The sequence below is a fragment of the Bactrocera oleae genome, chromosome 3 (genome assembly GCF_042242935.1).
Source record: "Bactrocera oleae isolate idBacOlea1 chromosome 3, idBacOlea1, whole genome shotgun sequence".
NCBI classification, from domain to species: domain Eukaryota; kingdom Metazoa; phylum Arthropoda; class Insecta; order Diptera; family Tephritidae; genus Bactrocera; species Bactrocera oleae.
The window spans coordinates 16,860,290-16,886,841 of NC_091537.1; the positions used below are offsets into that span (position 1 = coordinate 16,860,290).

General features: G+C 34.4%; 1 protein-coding gene and 1 long non-coding RNA gene across 3 annotated transcripts in view; one reads left to right on the top strand and one right to left on the bottom strand.

Moving 5' to 3' along the window:
• The window catches only part of LOC138856471 (uncharacterized), a 158,080-nt gene that overhangs the window by 56,775 nt on the left and 74,753 nt on the right, over positions 1–26,552 (top strand). The window lies entirely within an intron of this gene.
• The window catches only part of Proc (Proctolin), a 36,237-nt gene continuing 18,993 nt past the window's right edge, over positions 9,309–26,552 (bottom strand). For both annotated transcript variants that reach the window (XM_014247659.3, XM_036366871.2), the window contains exon 3: positions 9,309–11,456. In XM_014247659.3, the coding sequence (XP_014103134.2) occupies positions 11,292–11,456 (165 nt within the window). In that variant the 3' untranslated portion in view covers positions 9,309–11,291. The remainder of the gene's footprint in view (positions 11,457–26,552) is intronic.

The following is a 26,552-nucleotide window of genomic DNA, read 5'->3' on the forward strand; positions in this document are numbered from 1 at the left end:
ATTTTTTTTTACATATACCATACTTTACTTTCCGATTTCCTGGTTACTCTGATCTTCAGCACAGTAGTAGGTAGGTAGGTAAGAGTTCTACCCCCAACGCAGTAGTAGTTCAGAAAAATTAAAGACTGATATCTCAAGTTGCCTACTCCTTGCGAAACATAATTCTTGACAGTGATGCCGAAGCTTTACTTCTCCCTTTCAAGTTTTTCTCTGCTAAACGAGCTCTATAAAATGCTTTTCCCGAGAAAAAAATATATTAAATCCAAATCTCACAAGCCTGTGAGGCTGCTCTCATCTCATTGCCTACCATCTCAATCACATGCTGTTATTTGTTTTAATTATAGTTGTTGAAACTATGTTACTTGCCTCGACTTTCCCGCCAACGTGCCTCTGATAAATTTGCGAAATCTTTTCTTGAATCGTCAGAGTCAGTCAACAACACAAATGTAAATAAAAATGTGTGACGCTGTGGAATCTACACAAACTGTGAATCGCGTGGCGCTCGATGAGGCATTTTACGATTATTTATTTGCATTCACGCATGCGTATAGTATGCGCAGCGTAGTGAGCCTGTACGGCTGCACAAAATACACTCTCGGCTCGCTTGTGGCTTGTTAGTAAGCAAATTTATAAAAAGTTACCGCATGAAATTTGTACGCTGTCAGTTTTAATGTTTAATACCCACAGGCATGGCGGCATTTTCGAACATGGCTTTTTCACATTTCGCATTTATTATCGCCTGTTAATAGACAAATACGAGTGCGAATCCATGCAAAGTTTTGTTACATTGTCTTATACCTGCTCGTACATGAGCTGACATATCACTGGGTGACTAGTGAGTAGTAATTAAACGTACAATGATATTGTCTTGTGAATGAGTGACGTGCTTTTACAGCGGATGAATGAAGTTTCAGCATTTCGGGATTTTATGCGATTTATGCGATTGATAATGGTTATATCATATGATGTGTAATGTACGATTACGACAGAAAAAATATGTTATTATAACTAAACAAATTTTGGGCGCACTGAGAATTATTTTTAAGGCATAATGGTAACCAAATTGCCGATAAATATAAGGTGCATCTCAAAGTAAACAGGACTTTTAAAAAAAAGACAGAACAAATAGTTTTATCGGCAAAATCAATTAATTTTATTCAAAATAGTCTCCTTCTGCTTTAATACAGCTTTTTGCACGGTCCAAAAGCATGTCGAACGAGTGTTTTAGCTCGTTGCCCGGTATGGCCGCCAGTATGCCGGTGCAAGCCTTTTGAATGACCTGCAGCAGATTCTAACGCACTAGTCGACATATAGATGGCACTACTAGAGTTTACTTTGTTACTTTTGTACTGTTTACTTTGGAACGCACCTTGTATAATGCTTTCAAATGGGAAGTAACTATTTTACTAATTCTACAATGATTCTTGTATATTTTCATGTCCATCAAACGATGGCCGAATATAGAGTTTTCAGCAACTGAAACATTGGCATTCTTGTGAGAAGACAACACATTGATGCAACACCCTAACTATATACTTTTTGGGACAACAGTAGGTTGATTGAAAATACGAACTTATGGAATCTATTAGTCTTAATTAAAACACGATGTACATCCATCGATCCAGAGTGAATATATCACTGAACACTTTCAGTTTCTTTCGAATAAATCATAAATTAGCTCAGTGCCTTGAACCCCGCGGAATCGACATTAGTTGTTGCCGATAGATTGGAGAATCGAGTACCCTTCATATAATACCTAATAAGTTCTTAGACTTCAAAAGAAAAACGATATATTTCCTAGTCTCTAGCTACCATATACACAGATAGCCAAGCGGCATTCCTAGCCTTATCGTCGCCAAAGATAAACTCAAGCGTGGTCAATAAATGTAGGAAGGCTTTAAGCTCACTAGTCATAGGAATATTTTGGACAACGTAAAAGCAGACGAGTTGGCCAAGTCAGGAGCTTCTCTAGACCAGTCTGAAGCGGAGACAATATCGATAATACCAGAGCATTCAATTTGAACAAATAGCTCAGAACAGATGCAAGACAACGAAACAGATATGGTCAAAATATGACAAGACAATAACTAAGGACTGATTACCAGAAATAGGTCCAGGAAAAGTATATATAGACTTACAGCCATAAGTTTCATTGTGGGCGCCAAATGTTTTGAACACAACAAGTCAACGAGATAGCAATATTTAATGGTCTTACAAATAGTGCATCAAATGGTGTATTTAACGCTAATTGATCCCGAAGGGGCTAGACTCTTACCTACCTACCTACCTTAACCTGTCAATACCTGTTCCGGAGGTCTGCAAAATATCTTGGAAGCCATAACCGCCTCATTCTACTCAATTTTTCACCCAGCGAATGACTTTTTCAAATCTGGAGAATATATTCCTGAAACTACACGTACCGACGCAAAATATCCTTATATCAACGCCACACACTGCTGTCAAGTGATCTCACGGCAGCGCCTGTTGTCCGGAGTGAGCAAACACGGCTTAAAAAAACTTCTGATGCCCAATATTTCATGTACGATGTAATTCACGCGGTGCTTTGAGATTGACATACATTTTCGGGGCACCTGGAGGTGGCTCAAGAGATACCGACATATATACGACCCACGAGAAACTCATTAAACGAATACGAAACGTTCGTCTTTTAATGAGTGGAGTGACAGTATACAGCATCCAGCGTTCACTCTTTCACTGCGCCTTTGAGCGATGAGTTTCCTCGAAAATGTAATCTTCAGATTAACAGCCTAATGAATTTCATTATCAATGATCCACAGATTTCGAAAGTTATACATATGCCTTGAAAATATTAAAAATATTTCAATTTACTATCTACATCCATAGCTTATCATGCTTGTACAAATACATGTTACACATAAGTATATATTATATGATATGATATTTATTTCCTGCTGTCACTTTTGCTCCATTTTTACGCTCGAGCTCCGAATAAAGCCTCTTTCTATACAAATCACACAAAATATGGAATGCGAAAATTTGAAAGTTTTATATTTTTTATTTATTATAGGAAATAAAACGAAAACATAAAGTTACTTATATTTATAGAAAGTTATTGCTAGAAAGTTATCAACTTCACTGCAAAAAGATGACTCAATTTTGGCTGCCACGAAAGTTTAATGCTAAAAAAATATTTTTATTGTAATTACTTTCAATTTCTAAATTATATTTTGAGCTGTAACTGTAACTATGTGCATAAATCTATATTAGGATGGTGCTGAATTAAACGAAAAAAAAATTGTCGTTCTTGCACAGGGGTCAACTCAAAAGTATTAAATTTGATTTTCGTCTATTATAATAATAAAACAAAAAACAAACGTTAACTTCGGTTACACCGAAACTATAATACCCTTCTCAAATAAAGAAGTTTCCATACAAGAACTTGATTTTGATCGTTCAGTTTGTATGACAACTATATACGTGGCCCGACAAGCGAGCTGCTTCTTGGGGGGAAAAAACGTGTACCAAATTTTAGATCGATATCTCAAAAACTGAGGGCTTAGTTAAGAGAAGGAAGGCCGAGAGACAGACGGCCATACGAAGTAACGACAGGTGGACATGTCTAAATCTACTCAGCTCGTCACAATGATTATTATAAACACCGCGGTAAACTTAATTTAACTTCTTCAGAGGTTTTATAATAATACTACATTCCAATTGAGTATTCCCTAGGGTAATCTGAAACTAGACCCCTGTAAAACAACTGTAATCACGGAATAAAATATAAGGAAAGAGACTGCACTAGTGTCGACTTCAATATTTCAAAATTTCTTCCTATATTCTAGGATCATCTTAGTACATGTGTTATAATCGCTTAACCTACATTCTGAAAAATCTCTATTAAGTCGACTATGAAAAGCTTCACTTGAGGCAAATTTTTCACCAGCAAAATCTTATGCCACAGACAGGAACAGTTAGTAATTATACCGATCGATTGGTGAATGCATAAGAATCTTCCAATCAAGTACCGGGAACTTCTGGCGAGTCACTGTCGATGTGTGTGACCTGGCGTTGTTCGAATGAAACACAATCCCTCTCCTACTATTAGCCAAATTTGACCGCTTTTGGCCGATTATTTCTTTCAGACGTTCTATTTGTTGATAGTGCAGGTCCGAATTAAGAGTTTGCCGGAGTGAAGCAGCTCACAACATACCAAAACTTTCTTGACCGTATATCCTAGCTTGGCCACCGTTTGCGCCGGCTGTAGAGTTTAATAAGCAAACAAAGCTTCAAAATATCCAGCAATTATATATATTTCAATAACGAAGGCATTGCTTAGAAGTTTTCGAAGTTGCATATGTCTTTTCCTGCTTTTTTATGTTATGCTATACCTGCATACGTTCTATCGAATTACCCTAAATGTTGTCATATTATTTTTGAAGAATTCTTTTTTAAATACCTATTACGTTATGTCTTAATTTCTAGAAAATCTTTTGCCTCAAAACAAACCTCGAAACAGTTCTTAAGTCTACTATGGTCCTTTGCATTCACTTGTAACGTAACGTAGGGCTCAACTAGCAGATTTGCATTTGCAATATTTATATAATCTGTTACGAATTCACAATACGATATTTTTATTTGTATTATCGCAAGCCGCAAATTCACTTTTATTCTTCATTTAAGGCCAAGATTTTCGGCATGATTTTCGCATTGATTTGCTAGCATTAAGAAAACGCAGTCAATTATTGCTTTCATTGCGCCAACAACAGACATTTTCGTGCAATTCGTTTATTGAGTATGAATATTTGTTCCAACTATTTTTGCATTTTTTTTTGTTTTTTTGAGTAGTAAAAACTTTACGTTTTTAATAATCGCTGTAAACGATCATCATTGTCTTCGGCATGGTCTCATGGTCAACACAAATCGGCGCTCACGTTTTGCGCATAAATTGCCTACACATTGCCAAAAATGTGGTAATGATATTACAAAAGAAGAAATGACCAATTTTAAAAATAATCAAAATAAAATAGTAAATATGACAATAATGCCTTACCAGCCAATTTATATTGAATATATATATAAGAATATATTATACTATTTTGACCAGCCGTTTCAAAAGTGACAATTCGTATGAAGCCAATCGAAGATGACTTCAATAAAATTGACACAACCAAAAATAAAGGTGATGGAATTTTTAAATTAATTTTTTCCAAGAATACACTCTACTAAGAACTAAGATATATAATATATACATATATATATGGACAAAGATATTGCATATATAGCATTGGATTCCAAGGGAGCAAAGGATGATATTGAGTGGAGGGTAATATATTTATACATACTCTATAAAGTAGTTGATATATCAGATCTAGAAAAATATTTAAATATTTTATAGATTTTGAATGATTCATTAGCCCTTCTCAATCAATAACATATATACATTGAAATAAAACAATTAGAAGCCCATCATAATTCGTAAATACTTCATATATTTGTGTGATTACAAGCAATTAGAGTTAATGCTTTTTCTTCTCTAAAACTGATATAGTAGATAGAATCTAAGGCGATATACTCTCTCTGTATTATGAATGATAATTAACACTATTCCCAAAGCGTTATCAGGACAGACATGGTTTTCGTTTTCGCTTAGGATAGGCTAATATCATCTCCTGCTTACTCTCATCGACTTCCGCCCTATATGGCCCTATATGCATGGGGCTAAATCGAGTGAAAACGGTGATTGATCGATGGTATTGAACGAGTTTTTGGTCTTAATCGCAACTACAGCTCGGTGCGATGGCGCATTATCGTCATAACAACACTCATGTTGACCCAAAATTCCGGTCGTTTACAAATTTGTACAGAAAGCGATTTTCGATGATTATTGTTTGTTTTTGTTCTTTAATTCCGAAATATAAAAGGTAAACCTCGTATAAGTTCAACCCTAAAATTTTATAGCGAGTCCCTTTGATCTTAGTATCTAAGTATTTAAATGCATATTTTCGTTTGATCATTACCCTAATAGACCGTTTTGAATACCTTCGCTTTGTTTTTTTTTTTTTTGTTAGTTTTCTTGATTTTTATCAACAGAATATATTCTTTACCTCGGGTGTGTTGAATAAAGCTTTCTTTATACAAACTATTAAATAGCCTTTTATGACCTAAGACAGCAAAATTTGGACAAAGATATTGCAAGAAAATTTTTCTAACGCCTTCGACCAGATCAGTACTCACTTTTAGAAACTGGTATACAACCAAATTCGTGAATGCGGGGGATTATTTACAGATGCTCTCTTGAGCACATTGGCTTCTATTGGGTTTGAATTATTTCAGTTTCCGATAGAAAGAGAGTAATATATTTTTTTAGTTTTTTGGCTGTAGTAGCTCAATCGAAGACTTGTGTATCCTGATTATCCTGTGAAGTTTAGCCTTAAGTTGCTTTTACGACAGTCTAACGAAAGGGGAAAGACCGAATTTTTATCCCACGAAAGGCTATGAAGTCCGTACTATTCTCAAAAAGTATTTAAGGTTGAATCTATAACCTATACAAATATTTTAAAAATTTCCGATATTAAAGTATCTATATTTAATAGATAGGCTATAATGAAGCTGTCATTTGTGGAGTAAAGAAATGTTCACAACAATCTTAATTAGCGCAGGAAATATTTTTGGCTAAGAATAGCTTATGGTTATCAATTTTGCTTCTTTAGCGTTGTTTCACCATTTTTTATATTTTTTTCCATTATGCTTTAATTTTTTGTCATGCTTTTCCCTAGCATTTTTTTCGGTTGTCTTCATGTGGCAATACATAATCTTTCGCACGTCATCAGTAGGCAACAACGCAAAACATGACCGCAAAACAAGAGTGACAGCGCAGCGCTAACACCAAAGGCAACAGTGACAAACGCATACATACTAACATATAATATGAACATACACATGTGTAAACATAACTTTTTTTTTGTAGTAGAGTCATATTTTGCTGTCGTTAAGGGCAAGCGTTGCTAAAGACAGTTGCTTTTAAGTGACAACGCCAACCTAATTATGACATCTTAACAGCTTAACAAAAACCACTTTTGTTTTTAGGTTGACTTGCGTATTTTTATGTTTTCTTCTTCTTATTCTTTGTTTCTTCTTGTGTGCGTTGATGTCATCACTTACATTGTTCTTTTGCCGCCTTTGTTTACATATTCAGCGAACGAGTGACTGATAGCGCGCTTTGGTGAGGGCTCTTGACCTTCCTCATCAAATATACACATATGCCTTTTTGGGAAATTTCTTTCAAGACATATTCCACACTGCCGTAGGTTGCAAGGATACATGTACTTACACACTTTGCTTGGATCTTGAATTACATTTGTAAAAGTAATTTCGGTTCATTGGTAGTCTTTAAGTGCACATGCACTTGGTGTAATAGACAAGTTGGAGTTTAATAAATGGAATATAATATTTTGTTATTTAATCTGTTTAATATACCTTTTTCATTATAAAAAATGAACAAAGTGCCTGAGAGAAATGAACAAGAGCCTGAAATAAAAAATGTCTAGATTCCTAAACCTTCAAATTTTCTGTCAGTTCAATTATCTTTGTGACATATAAATAAAAAGTCAGTGATACATATCAGAGAAAAAGAGCTGACCATTACAATATAAAATAAGCAAATAATCGAAGCAAAAGCTATAAGAACTTAACCACACTTTAAAACAATTAATAAATAAGCTTGTAACTGAGTAGAAAAAACATAGAAAAACTGCCAAACTGTCAAAGTAATTGCATTATTGCGTTAGTGACGTCATTGCCCAAGCACTTTTCTCTTTAATACACTCTAAAAAGTGACCGGGTGCAGCTGTCGTTATCTTCTATTCTACAATTCTTAGTCTGACTACTTTAATCAGAATGCGCATAGCAAAATTTATAAATAAATGTTAAGAGATAGAGCTAATTTTAGATATACTGTAATATATAGTATTTGGTTACAATTTTTAGGTCAGCTTTTAGAAAATAGCTTTAGAGAAATATTATAGAAATTTTTATAGTATAGAAATATTAGGCATTATTGAAAGCGCTCCAACACATTCAATTAAACAATTCATTGAAGAAATATAATATTGATAACAGTGGTTGTCACTCTCTCACAAAGCGGTTTTTTTTTCATTTACAAAGCTTCGATTCTCTAATCACTCATTTTGTCTCGGTCGCTTTATGGAATATTTTGCGAAATATTCGTCGCCATAAATTATTTATAATAAGTAAGATAAAATTGTGATGTAACAAAGAGGTATCTTCCATGTTGGTTCAAACTTATTATGGAAGAACATGCGAATATGATATTTTTGGGTTTATTGGCTGTGGAGATGTGTTAGAATAAAACTAATTATTTAAAAATAGTTGCAGTAACCGTTGGCTCTATGACGATCTCTAGTCTTATCCTCCTAAAATTTTTTCCCGAAATCTTGTTTTCAATCCCTAAGTGGATTTAACGTTAAACTTCCCTATATAACATGTATTGAAGTATGAAAGAAAAATACTATGTGGATAAACACTTCAATTTAATTTTGTTCGTCGATTTTAATTGCCCACTTATTCCAAAATAGTGTCGGAAATATGATTATATACATCGAATCCAATATTTATATCCTGAATAGGTTATGCCACGAAGTTGGTTTTTTGCCACAAAGTTTGTAACACCCAGACGGAAACGCCGGAGACTGACGAGCTGTTGAGCCATTACCATCTGTCTGCCTGTTCATCTGTCTGTATAATTGTTATCCGAAACGAATTGAATTATTATCCAAATTGGATAACTATATAGCTGCCATACAACGAGATCGACCAAAATCAAGATAAAGATCTATTTGTACCCTTGTATTCTTTAAGAAATGCACCTGTAAAAGGTATTATAGCTTCAGTGCAGCCGAAGTTAACGTTTTTTCTTGTTTTTGTTGTAATTCGAAAAAGTCTTAAAAGCTCGCAGCATTTCAAACTCTTCGCAGCACTAATTATCGGCGATAACTCTACTTAAAAATTTCAAAGAAACTCAAGTTATTTTCCTTTTACAGTATCGTCTTTAATATTATCGTAAAAATATTAAAAAGTTTTATTTTCCACAAGGCTAAAGTATATAATTACCGTTTTTCTATCCTCCAATATGAAATTAGAGTATTTTCTGGCGCTTGAACCAAGTACCATCGTCTTTAAAAAAGGTGGCAATTAACGGGATTTCATGCTGTGTATGTGTTGTATGAGCTTTTGCATAAAAGCTCACAATATTTATTACACGTGAAAGCGCATTATTTGTATCACAACAAAATTAAAACAATAATAAATATTTTCGTTTTCTATTTATTTTTTAAACATAAAGCTGCCCAGGTTTGATTGATACAACATACATATGCACGAGTATATGGTATTTGTGAGTATTTATTTAAAATTTCACTTAAAATGTTTTCATTTGGTATATAACGTATTATTCTGCTATCGCCTTGACTATATGTATACATATATATATTTATAATTTAATTTTAAAATATTTTCTGTTAACTCATTTAGTTTGTTTATGTTTTTTCGGTATTTTTCACTTTTGTTTTTGCTTTGGCCTAAAAACTACGAAAAATTATTGTTTTCATGTCAACATTTACAATTATAGATACAATAGGAGTAGATTTTTAGTACATATTACATATACATACAATACATAACAGTTGTTTTTGTTGTCCGCCGCTCACTTAAATACAATTACACAATATATAGGAATGATTAAATTGCTAAAAATAACATTTGTATGGCAAACATTTTTCTACTAAAAGCTAAATATAATATACATACATATGGTTAATTATTGTTGTTGTTACATATATAGGAACATTTAAAGTTTTTCTTTACTCAAATAGGTTTAGCACATACATACGAGTATATAGATCAATGAATATGTATATACTACAAATTTTTGTTGGGAGAAATGAACAATAATTTTTTTTTCATTTTGCAAAGATTTTAAAAATCAATAAGCTTTGCCTCATAATATATTCACAGGCGTAAGCTTGCCGATTTTACTAACATCTATACTAATTGTTTTTTTTTTTTCTAATGCATTGAAATAAATTAACTACCATAGGAGGACATGATTGTGTTTAAAGATCAATAATCAGAAAATAACCCAAAAATCTTCTAAACAGTGAGAGATCAGTAATATAAAAAGAAAGCTTGCTACTTAAAAAGCTTTCACTTTGACCATGAAAACTCATTTTAGGTGAAGAGAATATGAAAACTCATTACACAAAGAAATGTATTTTAAAATTCTCTAAGTACTTAATAGCTCTAAAAAAAGCTTTAAAATTAAAATGAGAAATTGAAGAATTTCTTATTGTATATGCAACAAAGCTTAACAATATACGTAAAACATCTTTTGTTATTTTTTGAATATTTTCCGTTAACCTGATCAAAAGCGAAATCTCCAAAAACATAAAATATTTTGATTCACTAAGTAAAATTTTAAATGACACAGAAACAGTGCAAATTATTTCACTTTTCTAAAATCTGTATTAACTAAGCTTATGGAAAGCTTTCACTTCCCTTAGAGCTTAAAACTAAATTGCTCAAGCTTGGAAAATGAATACAAAACTTTTAAATGTGACCATATTTATTTGTTTCGGAAATTTATTGTAATAGCATTGTTATAAAATTGAGAGAAAGCTTTTGAAACCACAAATATTCTTACTCTCAAAGCTGTTGATGAATGTTTTATTGTCATTATAAACCAATATAAATCGATTACAAACTTTCGTGAAAGCTTTTGTTGTAATATAAAACTAATGAAGAGCTGAAGTGTTCGCTTTCAAGTCGTAAAAGCTTTCACATCTATTAGCTTTTATTAGAAACTCTTTACTCTTTAGAAGAAAAGTAACATCCAAAGAATTGAAGTGAAACTTTCCGGGCTGTAATATAGATAAATAAAAGATAAAGCGAAAGCTTTCGTGTCTAATAGTTTTTACTAAATCTCTGATTTCTGCTAAGAAGCTTTCAATAAAATAGAAAGAATTGAAAACTGTATCTCTAAAATAGTCTTTAACCCATTATATATAAATAAAATTTATTCAATAATATAATATTTGTAATTCCAAAATCAAGTTTTTTTTAATATAATTGTTCGTTTTATCGCTATCTAGCTATTTTGGCACATTACTTTTTCAAGCTTAAACTGTTTGCCTTCATTGTGATTTTGGTTTAATTTCATTATATTGTGTGGTCGTCAACGCTTTCACTTAACTTCTTTTCGCACACTTTTCTACTTTTTTCAAACGGTTTGTAATTTAATAGTAACGTCCATTGTCGTAGATGCCACGTGTGCCATATTTTCGTTGTGTATCCACACCATCCATGGCATTCAACTTATTCAACCAGGACGCTCGTTGTGCCAATGTATTGCCATTAGCCTCGTTGGGTGGACGTTGTTCTTCATTGCTGGACTCCAAAATCTGTATAATGATACAATAGGCAAATATTCTTTCGTTTAAGTGCGCTCGTATGTAGAAAATATTAAAAAATTATACAATAATCAACAAAAATTGCTGCTGATAATATTAGCTCTGAAGGTTAAATTAAATGAAGTTCGTTTGAGATAAATCATACCTCCTACAAGTAGAGATATAGGTATATCGACATACTATATCTGACTCCCTGTGCTTTATTTATCAAACTCAGTCGCTAATTAATGTTTTACAAAGTTCGGCATTCGGTTCCTGAAATTTTTTTAGCAAATGCCCCTCCCCCAAGCCCATGTGATCAATCTGAAATCCTATTTACGAATAACAACCATACGAGTAGAGTTCCACTTTATGTAAAATACTACCTGGCACTCTCTCAAGATCAAGAAAGAACTTTATAATATTTTAAAAGGTCTAGATAAAGTTTTGTTCCGTAGCTTGTTGCCAATTCGATACTAATTTCATAATGCCACTCTCATAGAAACCCTAGTCCCTATTGGCAAAAAACTGGGGCTGTTGACTTTCACAACCTTCTCTTGAGGCGATTTTTTCATCAAAAAAATCATTCACCATAGACTGGAACAGGTGTAGTAATCACTTGGTGCCAGGTCCGGTCTATATAGTGGACATAGTATACGATAAATGATCAGCATAACGGGCTGAGTCGGTTAGCCATGTTCGTCTGTCTACATATATGCGAAATAGTCCCTCAGTTTTTGAGATATTGATCTGAAAACTGATCGATCAGAATCAATTGCTTGTATGAAAAACTTTTTAATTTTACGATTTCTTGAAAATATAAATTTGTCACGGATTATTGTCAAAGACAATGATACAATCTCCAGAAAAAATTGTCCAAATCGGTATTGTGAAGGGTATTATAGCTTCGTTGCAACCGAAGTTAACGTTGCTTTTTTTTTGCAATGATTAGCTTCTGGGTTAACTTCGAGAGTTATTCGGCTTTCGTGTAGTTTTATGGCCTATACTTCTTTCTCATCTATCACAGTTGTTGCTGAGTAAGATTTTAGTAAAATAATATTATAGAAATTCTCAATTTGTAACAGAAGAAGGAGATGTTTAAAGAAATATTCGATGCTGCTACATCTGAACATATACATATGTTTTTTGCTAGAATTACCAACCAGAGAAATTAAAAAAAAAAATCAGAAAATAAAAGTACAAAAGTTGTGATAAACACAATCTTCTTATACAAGTAAATGCTTTTTGAAAAGAATTAGGAGCGACTTTTATTAAAACATATTTTGTAGCATAGGGTTGCCACCTAAAGAAAAAAATATTCTCTACTTCTCAATATGAAAACACACAGTTTTAACATTAATTACAAAGCACTCGCAATCATTTATCAGCGATACAACAACAACCTTCTCAACACCTTCAATACTATTACATTTTCGACATGCTACACGCATCACACAGCCGACAGTTACAACAACAATAGTTATATGCGTTCATACAAAGTATTCGTAAGCATAAAAAAGATGAAGTTGAAGACTAATAAGAAGACAAAACAACTTGTCTGTGTTCGCACACACTGTGTGTGGGAAGTTGGCAGATTTTCCAAATGAAATGCGAAAATATACAAACCTAAATATACCATATATATTTTTCTGCGAATAACTGTGCTGCAGCAAAAATAAATGTGTTAATGTGATAATGGCAACATTGTTAATGGAGTGTGTTGTGTATTTGGGTAACCTGCACGAACCATATTGGAGTTGCAGCCGTGAGTCGGGCGCTTTGGCGTGGATGTTGCAAGCAAACAGCAGGTAGCGGTGGCAACTGACACGCAAACACGCACATACAAACATAAGTATAATGACAGAGCATAATAGGCAGCACTAGACTGCCGCCGTTGTTGTTGTTGTTGTGGCTGCTGCTGTTGCGCTCATAAGCGCCAAAAGTGCGATCTCATCAACATTGTCTAATCTTTATCGCAGACGCACACACTCACATACATACTCATGTTTATCTTCTCATCTAGTTGGCGCTCTAATCTCAACCGAAAGACTGCTTTGTTGCTTCTGTTTTCGTTTTTGTTATTGTTGGTGTTTACTTCAAAAATTACGCTGACGCTATAATAACAAATTAACTTTAACAAATGAATTGTTGCTAATTAAAATGTTGCAATAACGGCGACAGCGAGCAGATATTGGACCGTAGCCGAAGCTGGTGGCAACACTTGTAGTAGATCGCTCGATTGTGGAATGCGGCGAAACTTGGTGTCATCGTTTTTTGTTTTTGTTACTGCTACTAGGCTTATTTTTCTCCTCTTAGCCATTTGCCCCACTGCTTGGCCTCTTCACATAGCCTAATTATTAACTTAGCCAAACTTTTCTCTTCATGCCACAATTTTTCTGCCATTTTCGGTTAATTTTAGTAAATAGTTGCCGTAATTGTTGATTGCGAGGGCTTCCAGCAGCACCTGTTGGTTCAATAACTACCCACACATCGGCGCCGTAAGCTAACTTAACTGTAACATTTTCCCTTATTATGCCATGGCATTTTGTTATTGTTGTTGCTTGCATTTGAACAGTTTTCATGATGGGTCCCCACTTTGATACTTTAATTTTATTATCTGAAAATGTTGTTTGTACTTTTCTTGCCTTAGCAACTGAGTGAGTGAGCTGCTTCCAAACGAGGGTCGCTTAATAGATCAGGGACTTAAACATCTTGTGATTGAGCTAAATATAAAGTGTTTCACGAAGGAATCTAATGTTCTCTGAGATTATTATTTTTCAAACAAAATTTTCTCGAGGTAACGAAGAACGACGAGTAATTTCTTAAGTTAGAGACCGCACATCACCTAAGCTATATAGAAATTGTAGTAACCTTAGAATCTGCTTTGAACGAGAACTACATTCTTGTTGTACTGTTTGTGTTCTGTACTTTTGGCTTTCATTTCATCTCGAAATAAGTCATTATTGTTCTTCTTTGTTAGTACTATGACAGACTAAGTTCTGACCGAGTCTCAACTGACTTCTTTATTCCAGTCGTGTCAATACTTTAGCGAGCTGGAAACTATTCATCCGTTCGAACCAAGTGTCCCAGCCATCATTATAGCTAATTTTTGAATCAATAAACCATCGAATCGCCATCTAGTCCATCATTCCATCGCGATCTATGAGGATCTGGTGGTTCATGGATAACACAAAGGACAAATATCTGTACAAGTAGGATCCACCGATTTTTGAGCAACCCTTCGAGCTAACCTAACCTAATATCAAACTTTCCAAGATCCACCGCAACGAATGTTTTCATTCTCCCCGCTTGCCATAGGTTAAGTGTTTCGTGCCATAGGTTAGTGTTGCAAAAAGTAATTAGACATCGTCTTTCAATGTTTGCATTGCTGTCGCCACTGATGACGGTTCCCAGGTAGAGGAAATTGTCTAGAACTACACAGTCATACGAAGAAATCCGATGAAGATACTGCCACTTGATCTATAGTTTCGTTCCATAAAAAACCACTCAAAGAAATTCTTTCGGTATCTGAATGAACTGGTGGTGTTGCTAAATGTAAAGAGAGGTTCAGCTTCGTTAATTTAAGACTTGCTTTAGTGTTCGAACTTTCTGGTCATCACCTTCTCCAAGTGTTTCGCTATTTCCATTCCGCAGAATGACAACCATTCCTCAGACAAGTTTGATGACGTTGCAATACTAAAACTGCAAAAACAAACTCCTCGAACTACCTCTGTATTTGTATACCTAAGTACTTGTATATATACCTGTCCACATTATTACCTACAAGTGTTCCTCCGTCAACTTTTCCTTGGTACTTATTTCAATCATAGTTTACCTCTCACTTCACTTAACTGTTTATTATCACTTTTGAACATCTTCAGCAGTTAAATTTAATTTCCTCATTTTAGCACTTATTTTCGGTGTTTATGCGCTACATACAAGTATATAAATATGCGAAGAAATGTGTTGAAAAGTACGAAAATTGAACGGGTGTTAGAAAAGGTGGCCATCATGTAATACGCCTTTTATATTTTTTTTGTCAATTAAGAGTAAGTAGTGTAGTGTAACACTGGTAAAAAATGCAATTACTTAACTTCTTAAGCATATGAGTATGTAGTAAAACTGCAGTGAATTTCATTATGGTCTAGTTTGTCTCTACCAACTGGTAGCAGTACCCTGACTTGCTTTCATCAACACAATTCAGATTTGATTCAGATGAACTTTTTTCTTAAAATATTTTCAGCGAATGTAAACTTTCTTACCGAGAATATCCAGCTAATGTTGACCATTCTAATATCTCTAGAAAGTTTAGATATTGTGGTCTCACTACTGAAGGTCAGCGCAAATGTTAGGCATACCAGAAGTCTCTCTTTCTTTCTACCTCTCTCTTTGAGAGAATAGTCGAGTTATTGCAATGTACTATCCAGTAAAGAGTATGCTTATACATAGTTGCGGGCTCTGCCTTATATAAGATTTATTCTATAACATTTCCTTATTGCAACTTTACGTAACAACCTACTTTTGCTTCAACTGTATTTTTAGTCTCCCTACAACAATACCTCTAAATTTTGAGTATCCAAGAAGCTAAATGCTTTCAAAGTTCAAGCTATAGTAAATTTTGTATTTCTCATAAGTTCTAGCATCTCAAACAGTTATCTACTTAGTTATTGTGGGAGAGTTATGTAGCATGTGGACAGGCCGTTCTCATAAAAATACCGCATTTACACTCAGCAGTTAGACGTCAGTGCAGTTGAGCAATCCCAAACTTGTTCCTTTAGGTAGCCTAATGCTCTTTTTAATTATGATATTATTGTAGATATTCACCCAAAAAATCTACATCATAGATCATATACATATTTGTTTTTCCTTCACACTGTGCCCTCTGGGATCAGACTTATGTTCTCTCCAATAGAGGTCGCAAATTTTACTCTCCTGAAGTTCAGTTACAACAAAGCAGAAGAGTGCAAAAATAAGATATTTAACTTCGGTTAAGCTTATATTATAAGTAATAGTAAGCAGTGATCTGGACTTTGGTTTAAGAAGTTGGAATGTGCGAAAATTTTTGAAATTAATTATAAATATATATTTTTTATCAAGTTGGTGGCTTGCTTTCTGAAACCACTACCCTTTCATTGCTTCTGTTTGCTTTAAAAAATTAATCTCCAGCTTATTTCTATAAAAATGGATACTTAATTTTCCATACATACATACATACGCATAGCAACAATGACCGAACAATTTAACCGGCCATGCCATACCAGCCAGCTAAGTCCGACTAAAGTCAAGCTTAATGTAATGTCGAAAGTTCAACACTTTGCGATGTGCAAAACGCCAGCTTGTCAGGTGTAAATAATGTGTTGGTATTTTTATTGTTTTTTTTTATTTTACACATTTTAATTGCACACCGCACGAACAATTAAAATAAAAATACGCATTAAAGCGCTCACCTTCAAGCGTGCGGGAACAACACTGCCTTAGTGCCCTTAAGAGTGACATGCTAAGCTACTCAAGGCGATTTGGTAGCGTATTAAGGTCTCCATGCTGTACACTATATTTAGTCAGCTCGTAAACGAGACGCTCGAATTTAGGCTGAACTGACCTGCGCAATAGCGGTGTTAAGTCCACAAAATGTGTAATAATGATTATGATAGCGGCTTAAAAATTATTTATATATAATATGCGAGTCAAATTGTGCCGAAAAGCAGTTCATAAATTCCTCTGTCATTTGACAACTATTCGGTCGTAAATAATTTAATACTGCGATACATTTAATTATATAAGTACTTAAATTATTTCTTGTAGTATTTTCGGCCCCTAAATCATGCACTAATCTCAAGAGTCGTTTAATCAAATTAACTTGATTAAACTCATTATATTTATAAACTTAATTTAAGTGCTCCATTAATTAATTTTTTGCAAGTTTTTCTTTTTTGTTTTTTTTTTTTGGTTTTAAGAAAAGATAAATGAAAATATTTACAACAAATATACAAAAAGCTTTATTAGTAAGTGGTTGAGTGGCAGAGTTGTTATTGAAGAGATAGAGATAGCAACAGCGCCATCTATTTCAACCGTCATCATAAAATAGAATGGGTACATATCTCGAAAAATATACTAATAAAAAGACAATACGAACGAGGCAACAAAAGATTATTGATCTAAAATCACACAGTGATAAGAAATTAATGTTTATGAGATTGTGCGATTTGAGAGTTCCGTTTTTAATCCGTATACGAAAATGCAATCTTTTCCTTTCAAAAGATCGAAAATAGTTAGAAGATTGTTCAAATAGTACAGCTCTATTTTAGCTGCCTTTTTAATTTTTCTCAATAATATTCTTTACCTAGGTACAGCCATCAATAAATTAGCCGGAAGAACCATTATCCAAGAAAAAAATTTCTGAAGCTGTAAAAACATTCTGCGCCTGAGACAAAAGCTTTTCAGCGTTCTAGCACTGTACCGACGACCAGCTTCTGTGCGACTACGAGATCCGTCTGGCGTAGAGGAGAACGTCGGAGATCTACTGAACTACTTGTCTGTCGTAAAGTTCATCTTGTGGATAAAAACATCTAGGCACTTTCTCCTCCATTGTCCAGCTTTTGCAAGATTAAAGTTTAAACTTCTCGGCCAACCAGGAGATATAGTCTTTATGATCAATTTTATAGCAGTTCTAATTCTAGGTACCGAAAGGGACTGACGCTATAAGCTGTCAAAGTGAGATACCTATTAGTATGGCCCGTTTAACCCAACCTAACCCTAATTTCACATATAACAGTAATTTTCAAGTCTATGACGTTCTACTATGTGTATGCTAAAAAATTATGTAAAAGCTAGTGAGAACATCTTACTTCGGTCACAGAAAAAATTAACACTTCTTTAACATCAGACTTCGTGCTTATCTGTTTAAACTTCCTAAGCTGTTTTCAAACGGGCCGTTAATTAGGTCAATGTTTATCTACATTAATCATTTCCATTCTACAAAAAATACAATGCTTGGAGTACCAAGTAGACATTTATAAATCGGTTTAAAACTTTCCCTTACTATATTTAAAAATTTACCAGTAATTTATACTGAAAAAGTTGTCGGCGCTCAACACGGCTGCATTGCAGATAATTATATGCAAGCAAATTATTTATCACCAACACTAATCACGAGCTTAAGATATATTTGTGTTTCGTCACATAAATAAGAAAAAGTGCAAAAAAAATTCAAATTTTGTTTAAAAAATTTAAAGAAGTGGCACCCACAACACCAAGTACATATGAACACACATACATACACAAAATACTGCAAACCGAATGTGGTGCGCTGTGTCGGAATACACCAACATTTGCACTAAAATAGTAAGCGCACAGCTTGTTTTTGTTGTTGCGACATAGCGACGCTTTTGTTAAGGGAACATTTTTGTAGGTTAGCAAAACAAAAGTTTTCGGTTCAAGTGCATGACCTGGATTAGCGCCAAAATAGTGCACATACGAACACAAAAACTAGAGACAAAAAAACAAACGGAGGTAAGAAAGTAGTTGGCAAGGTAGCTTAAATATACTTATGCATGAATGCATCACTTTCAAAAACGAAAAGCTTCGTGATTATGACGTCAGCAAGCTATAACTGTAATGCTGTGAAATTACCGAAGAGTATTTTAGGTAAACGAATGCCGGAAGCAAGGCAGACTTACGTTATGTACGTATTCGTAATTCGGAGCAAGAAGTTTGTGCGAGTTCCAGGTTTTTAGTTAAAATTAAAATAATAAAGTTATTTCAAAGTCAAAAGCATGAACTATTTTTATTTTTTTGTTTTTTAACTAATTTAACAGCCACCAATACTACCTTGAAAATATACCGCCGTAGCGTTTTATATGTCGACGTAGCTTTTGATATCTGATCCGATACCAAGTTCTCTGGTTGTGTGATGATCACTTTGTGACTTCCTTGCAGAAACCACCCACCGCTCAGTGATATCTAACAATACATTACTAGCAGCTTTCAAAGCTACTGGTCGCGGTCGCGTTGTGAAGACATTTTCAACACTCTCTGTTAATTATTTTTAATGGCATACCTTCCTTATACCCTGAACAGGGTATATTAATTTTGCCATGAAGTTTATAACATCCAAAAGTAAACGGCGGAGACCATATAAAGTTTTTATATAAATGATCACCGTGACGAGCTGAGTTGATTTAGCCATGTCCGTCCGTCCGTCCGTCTGTATATACGCGAAATAGTCCCTCAGTTTTTGAGATATCGATCTGAAATTTTGAACAAGTCTTTTTCTTACCAAGAAGCTGGTCATTTGTCGGAACGGCCGATATCGGACCACTATAGCATATAGCTGCCATACAAACTGAACAATCGGAATCAAGTGCTTGTATGGAAAACTCTTTCATTTGACGAGGAATCTTCACGAAATTTGGCATGGATTATTATTTAAGGCAATAATCTAATCGCCGAAGAAATTATTCAGATCAAATGGCTATGACATGTAGCGACCATATTAACTGAACGATCGGAGTAAAGTGCTTGCATGGAAAATTTTTTTATTTGACGAGGTATCTTCACAAAATTAGACACGAGTTCTTGCTTAAGGCAACAAATTATTCTCCGCAGAAATTGGTCAGATCAGATCACTATATAGCTGCCATACAAATTGAACGTTCGGAATCAAGTTCATTTAAGGGCCTTTGTATTTGTGAAGGGTATTATAGCTTCGGTGCAACCGAAGTTAACGTTTTTTCTGGTTTTTACTTCTATTTTAATGTTTCGTCTAAAATAAGGAACATAGCATGATTGAACATTTCTGACCCCTACGACAACCAAAGACGCCACTAATATTCAGAAACATATCGATATTCGTAAACCTCTTAAAGCTACTAGGTTCACATCGTTAAGGTCCATCGCTTCACTGAAGACAGCCTGGTATTCGGAGTTTTGATTTGACAACCTCAAACAGGTAGCAGTTAGACTTATTGCTCCGAAGTTCAGCAGTTTTTTTTGAGGGAGGTGATCCTTCACTCCGACAGCAAACCGTCAATACTTGCCTTGAGCTTGCTCTCTGTGCGCTCAAAGTTACGCAATGAGTGTCTGTCCTTACTATCATTTATATCAAGACACTTCATTAACAGACTCGTTGGGATGCCTGGTCACAGCGGAATCTTTAGAAACTGCAAAGCCGATGAACTAGCAGCTAGCAAAAGGGGCCCCAAGTTCCACTTACATCGAAGTGGGAACGAGTTGGATCTCAGTTGAACTCTTGCGTGCTAACACTGAACCTATAGATCTCGCGTGAGCTTAAGAAGGATTGGTCGATGACCAGCTTCTCTGCGATTACGAGATTCTTCTGGCATAGAGTAGAACACATAAAATCTACTAAACTACTTGCTCTTCTTCTTGGACAATGTCCAATAGGCATTCACGCTGTAAGGCTAAAAATCTTGTCAAAGTTGTATAGATGAAGGTAAGTTAGTAATATCCAGACAACTTCTCCTCCATTGTCCAGGGCAACTAGAGTTGGAACATCTCGGCAGTCATACTCTCGGCGAACCAAGAGAGTTAGCCGAAACTTAGGGCGGCTACTCCACAAAAGCGCTTCGTCGTTTCATGAGCGTCTTTATAATCAATATATAGAAGTTTTAGGCATAATAAAGGACTAAGGTTCTAAGCTTTTAAAGTGAAATCTTTATTGATGCTTGTTAAAAAATTAAAAGCTTAACTCTCAAACTTCTTACGTATAAAATTGAGACTTTGTAAAAATGGAGCCCTCTTGATGAACTGGAGTTACCATTTATGCTTCGAGTGTAGGATTTTCGGGTTTATGGTGGTAGAATAAGTTTTTACATGACCAAATGTTTATTGTCTCTTATCTCTATCGGCCGATAAATATAGTAGTCTAACAAAGCTACTCATAAGTTATGCATAATGCACTTTTCAACCAAAATTTTCAAGAAAATTGTAATAAAGTATGCGTCTTTGTTCCACAAACTACAACTTCCAATCAAAGAGTGCCGCATAACCGTCAAAATGAAAGCAAATTATATATCAAAGCAGCAAAAAGGTTTTTAAATAAACTTTTCATTGCCTCAGTTAATGGCCGTCTACGAAATTACCCCAGTTAAACGTTTGCGATTATAGATAACCGATTAACGATTGACCTCAACCGCAAACGATTTTAGGAATCAAAGCCGCCAATGCCGCGGGCTTTGAGACTGATGAATGGGTATTAATATGTAAGCGACTGAATGGTTTGACCGTTAATAATTATGAATGGTAGGCGTATTAACGAAGATATGAGGTAGGTGGCAAATTGTGTAAATATGTGGGGCAATAAGCAAGTGGAAAAAACCGAGACACTATGAAAAGTGATAAACAGTTCGTATGCACTCAGGTGTTTGATTTGAAATTGCCGAATTTGCAGACTGGCAGTAGACAGAAATAATAAACAGTTATTAATAGTTAATAATACTCTATATTTTTCCTAGTAATACTTTGTTATATGCTGTCTATTGATGTGCAAACTTCACACATTTATGATTTCAAAGCTTTAAATTAACAAATATTTGGTTTGGTCATAATGTTTATTTACCAAACTACCAAACAAAGATCGCGTACAATATCATTTGCAGCAATGACTTGAATAGTAGCTGAAAAAGCTTGCAAAAATTATTAATGATTTTTAAAATAATTGTGAAAAATTAGCCTGTCATTATGTAAGAAAACGTGAATGAAGCTTCCTCTTCACACCAAAAAGTCAAACGAGTTTTTTAATGCTAAGGCAGTGGCAAATCTATTGTAAAAATAGTCAGAAAAAATCAGCGACGGAAAGTTTAAAAATGAATTACTAAGCTTAGAAAGTGAAGCGCTAGGACTAAAATAAAGCAGTAAGTTTAAATGCTGAGATCAGCTTAAGATAAGACGCTGATACTCGCGACGTAGATCCCGAAAATCCCATTTGAACAGTTGAAAAACCTAGCTATTAAGATACCAAAAATTTCTAGCTAGGAATCAAAGTGCTCTCATGTTGCAAGAAGCGCTTTAAGCCTATCACTAATATATTGATATTATGCACATTAGTCCCAAATACCGAGCTTGCGATGAGCCCAGTCGCGTAATGCTAAACCACAAGAGGTCAGTAGGGCCACGACTCATTTTCCATCAGATGACTTTAGGTAATGGTTCTCTTTCGCTATTGCACCCAATTAATTAAAACCCGAACCGAATCGATTCCTAATTCACAGCATAAGGAAAAATCAACAAAACTCCGACGACTTTGTCCGCATCTAAATAATTGAAGGAATGAAGGTATGACGTTATTGGCACCCAGTTCTTAAAGATTATACTTGGTTTCCTGTTAGCCTTTAGGGCTAATGCCTTACCATTGGTTGGAAGGCAAGAGTTTAGTAAGAGAAAAGACAAGGGTACTAAGTGGTCGAGGCTTGGCTGTTATATTTTCACGATATCAAGATAATAGCTTAACTGTTGATGTTGTAACACCTAAAGACCACTTTCGAACATTCCAACACCTCAATATTTCCGACATCTATCCGCTAGTGATGAGAAGCTCTTTAGAACCTGATATTTTCTCTGTTTCCGTACAATTCTTTGAAGGCAATTTATACCATAGATTATTATCCAAACACTGAGTACGCTCATCCATAACGGTTATAAAACATATTGTTATACAAACTCCTCATTGCAAAAAAATTCGCGTCTCCCTTCGGGCCAGCAGCACTTGTTACTTGAGGGTTCATTGTTGCCAACATTGTTGTTTTTCAAATTTTAAATATTTCGTATATCATCACATATATGTCAATTGCGTTAAGAGGCCCACCCCTTTTCCTTTTTAACTAGCATCGCTTCTCTCTCTCTCTTTTACGCTGTCCATATTACCCTTTCCCAACAGCCGTAGCATCAAAAAGTTAAGCACTTTGTAAGTCCATTGTGGAAAAAAATGTTACCACTCAACAGCATGACTTTTGAAAAATAATACGGCTCATAGAAATACCACAACACTTGAATTCGCTAAAAATCGGCAAATAATGCTGCTAATTGTCGTAGTAATTTTTACACCCGCTTTATCCCAACACTTCAGCACTTAGCTTAACACGAAAGAAATGAGAAATACCAAAAACGTATGTAAGTGACAACAAAATGAATTAAAAATAATAATGGTGAACTCTTACATATATAATATGTATTTGAAGAGATCTTGAGGTACTTGCAGATTTCAGAGATTATACGAGTACAAAGTGAAGAAATGAGCCAATCGCTTTAAAAATAGTGAATATGTACGGAGTTAGAGTGTAGGTTGTATTTTTTAAATAGACGCTCTGATAAACAGGCCCACAAAACTTAAGAAGGGTTATTTTTGTTTTTATTTATATTATGAATGATTTTATAACTTCGTTTTCTTTTATAAATCTCTATTTTATCTAGTTACTTTGTAGCCACCAAGCGAAATTTATACAAATTTATAAGGAAATTCTATTCTCATGATACGAAGCAATAAAAAATATAATAATACAAGTATCTTAAACTCTGCAATCCCATTAGAAAATCGAGTCATAAAATGTCGGCTAAAGCAATTAACAAACACATATTCGTCCACAAATTAATATATCCGCAATAGATATAACCCGAAATGTAAGTTCACAATGAATTTCCTCCACACATTAAAAAATTACAAAACGAAACTCCACATAAATGAGCTTTACAATACAAAAAAAAAAACAACAACATTACCGATTTATTAGCATTAAAGCAATAAAGTCGCGAAATCGATTACCGCAACGAACCTTCAAAACTCGTATTAACTATGGAATTTTTTCCATTTTTCCTTCTTCATAATGCGAATACTTATTCGCAATTTGAGTGTAACAAATACGAGTATCAGTACTCAATGACGAATATTGATTACGACCAAAAAGTTACCACTTAGATATTAAACCGAAAATCTTTTCGCTATTTTATTGAGAGCTTTTGAAATGCTTCGATGAGACGTCAAAAATTGCAAAGGCACAGTGGATTAAAATTTACAAAATGTTAAGTTTATTTTAAAAAATATTAAAAAACATTTTTTATTTTGAAAGCAGTATAATAATTTGCCAATATTAATTTCAAAATTCTTTTAAACTTAAAACCCATATTTCGGCGATATATTTTTCTAGGTCATTACACCACTATTTATCGAAAAAACTCTCTATGGTTTGTGTAAACCAGTCTAGTGGATCTGCATTCCTAGTTTCAAAGAAGTTTCACAAGCACTTTTATCTATCGATTTCAGGTCATCGTCTAAACTTCTATAAGTAGAAGAGCAATATAATTTGCTCTACGATTCTGGCAGATTTCTTAGCAATTTTGACTAAGGGACAATCATGAAACTTCATAATCTCTCCTCGCGTGTATAACGTAGCTCAAGTCGTCGTAAGATAGTGTTTGAACAGGTTGAATTGTTTTTGGATATCCCTTACTTGTATTGTTTATAAGTTCAGTCTTCATGAGGACTAATTTAAAATTATCGCCAATTTTATCAATCAACTCTAATTTACTCTTGCTATAGTGATTCTCATTCAATATATGTATGTGCTCAATCAGTATATTCATTGCAATTTAGGTTAGATTTTCAAGTTTAGGATTTGTCGTCCTTATGTGATTTTTAGAGATATGCATTATCTCTTTTAAGGAGACTGATATCAAAGAGTTGTTTTTGATTGAGGTCGCCCCTTAGGCAATGAAAAATTCTAATTAATTTTTTACAACAAAATGTTTACTTTTAGCGATAAAGGTGAGAGAGAAAAGATAAGGGATACTTAGCCACATCTTGCAGTCTAACCCAATCACTTTTCCTTGAGCCGATAGCTCTTTCATAGATACTGATGAAATTAAGGCATTTGTATTTCACTCGCCACAAAACATCGCAACTCAACTCTCGTGATTTTTTTTTTATAAAAAAGATATCTTTTTTACTGCCTGAGCCCGAGTTGGATCTCCATTGGTGTCTTGCGTTCTAGCACTGGACCTTGCGCACGCTTTGTCGACGACCAGCTCCTGTACGACTGCAACAACTTTTTGGCCTAGAGTAGAACGCAGGCGATCTACTGAACTACTTGCTCTGAGCAAAGATCATTTTGTTGCAATCATTAAGGCTAAAAATTTTGTCGGACGCTAGTTGCCTAACTTGTATGAAGGAGGGTGAGGTGGAAACATCCCGGCTCTATCTCCTCCATTGTCCAACCTTTGCAAGACTTAGGCTGAAACAACTTGGCAGTCTTACCTTCAGCTAACCAGGAAACATAGCAGAAACTGACATTAGCTATCTCAATAAATTTGTGATATGCTCAAAGCGCTTTGTCGGCTTATAAGGGTCTAATGATCAAGTATATAGAAGTTTTTAGGTACTCCCTCCCTCTCAGGATCTTTATCCTAACCTAACCTCTTAGCTGAGTTTGTTAAATCCTTTGTTTATAACAAATCAACTTCCTAAAAGGGCTAGAACATGAGAGCTGACTTGGGTGAAAAGAGAATAAACGAAAATAAATAGAATTTATAACATTTAATATTTGGTACCTCCGCCCCGAATGGCCTCACATCCTGACCAAGTAGGTCCACTCCTTTTGTATCAACCTCTAAAGAATTTCATTTAATCTAAGTTATACTTGATAATAAAAGAACATTTTACTGCAACTCGATAAAAATAGCTCTTAATGCCAAACTTTAAAAATTCAAATTAGACAAAACTAAAAATTAGAGAGAAGGTACTGATTGCGAAACACTGTGCGTCACTTAAGCTACACACATATGCTAAGCTATGTGCATATCTTTAAATACCTATGCCACAAATTACATAAACGGTTGCAAATGCCTTGAGCATAAAACTTTTTTCTTCTTATTCAAAAAGATTAACAAAGACTTGATGAACTCTTTTATGAGTCAATTAAAACTTGCGCGGCACAAAAACAAAACAAAAGTGTACGGAGAAATGAAACAAAAGACTTTTGACAAAAATCAACGTGAAAAGTAAGAAATTTTATCTAAATTGAGGACTAAATGCTAACCTTATGAATGTATATAAGTCGGTGAGTCAAAATGTATAAACAGAGATCTGACAAATTTACGATA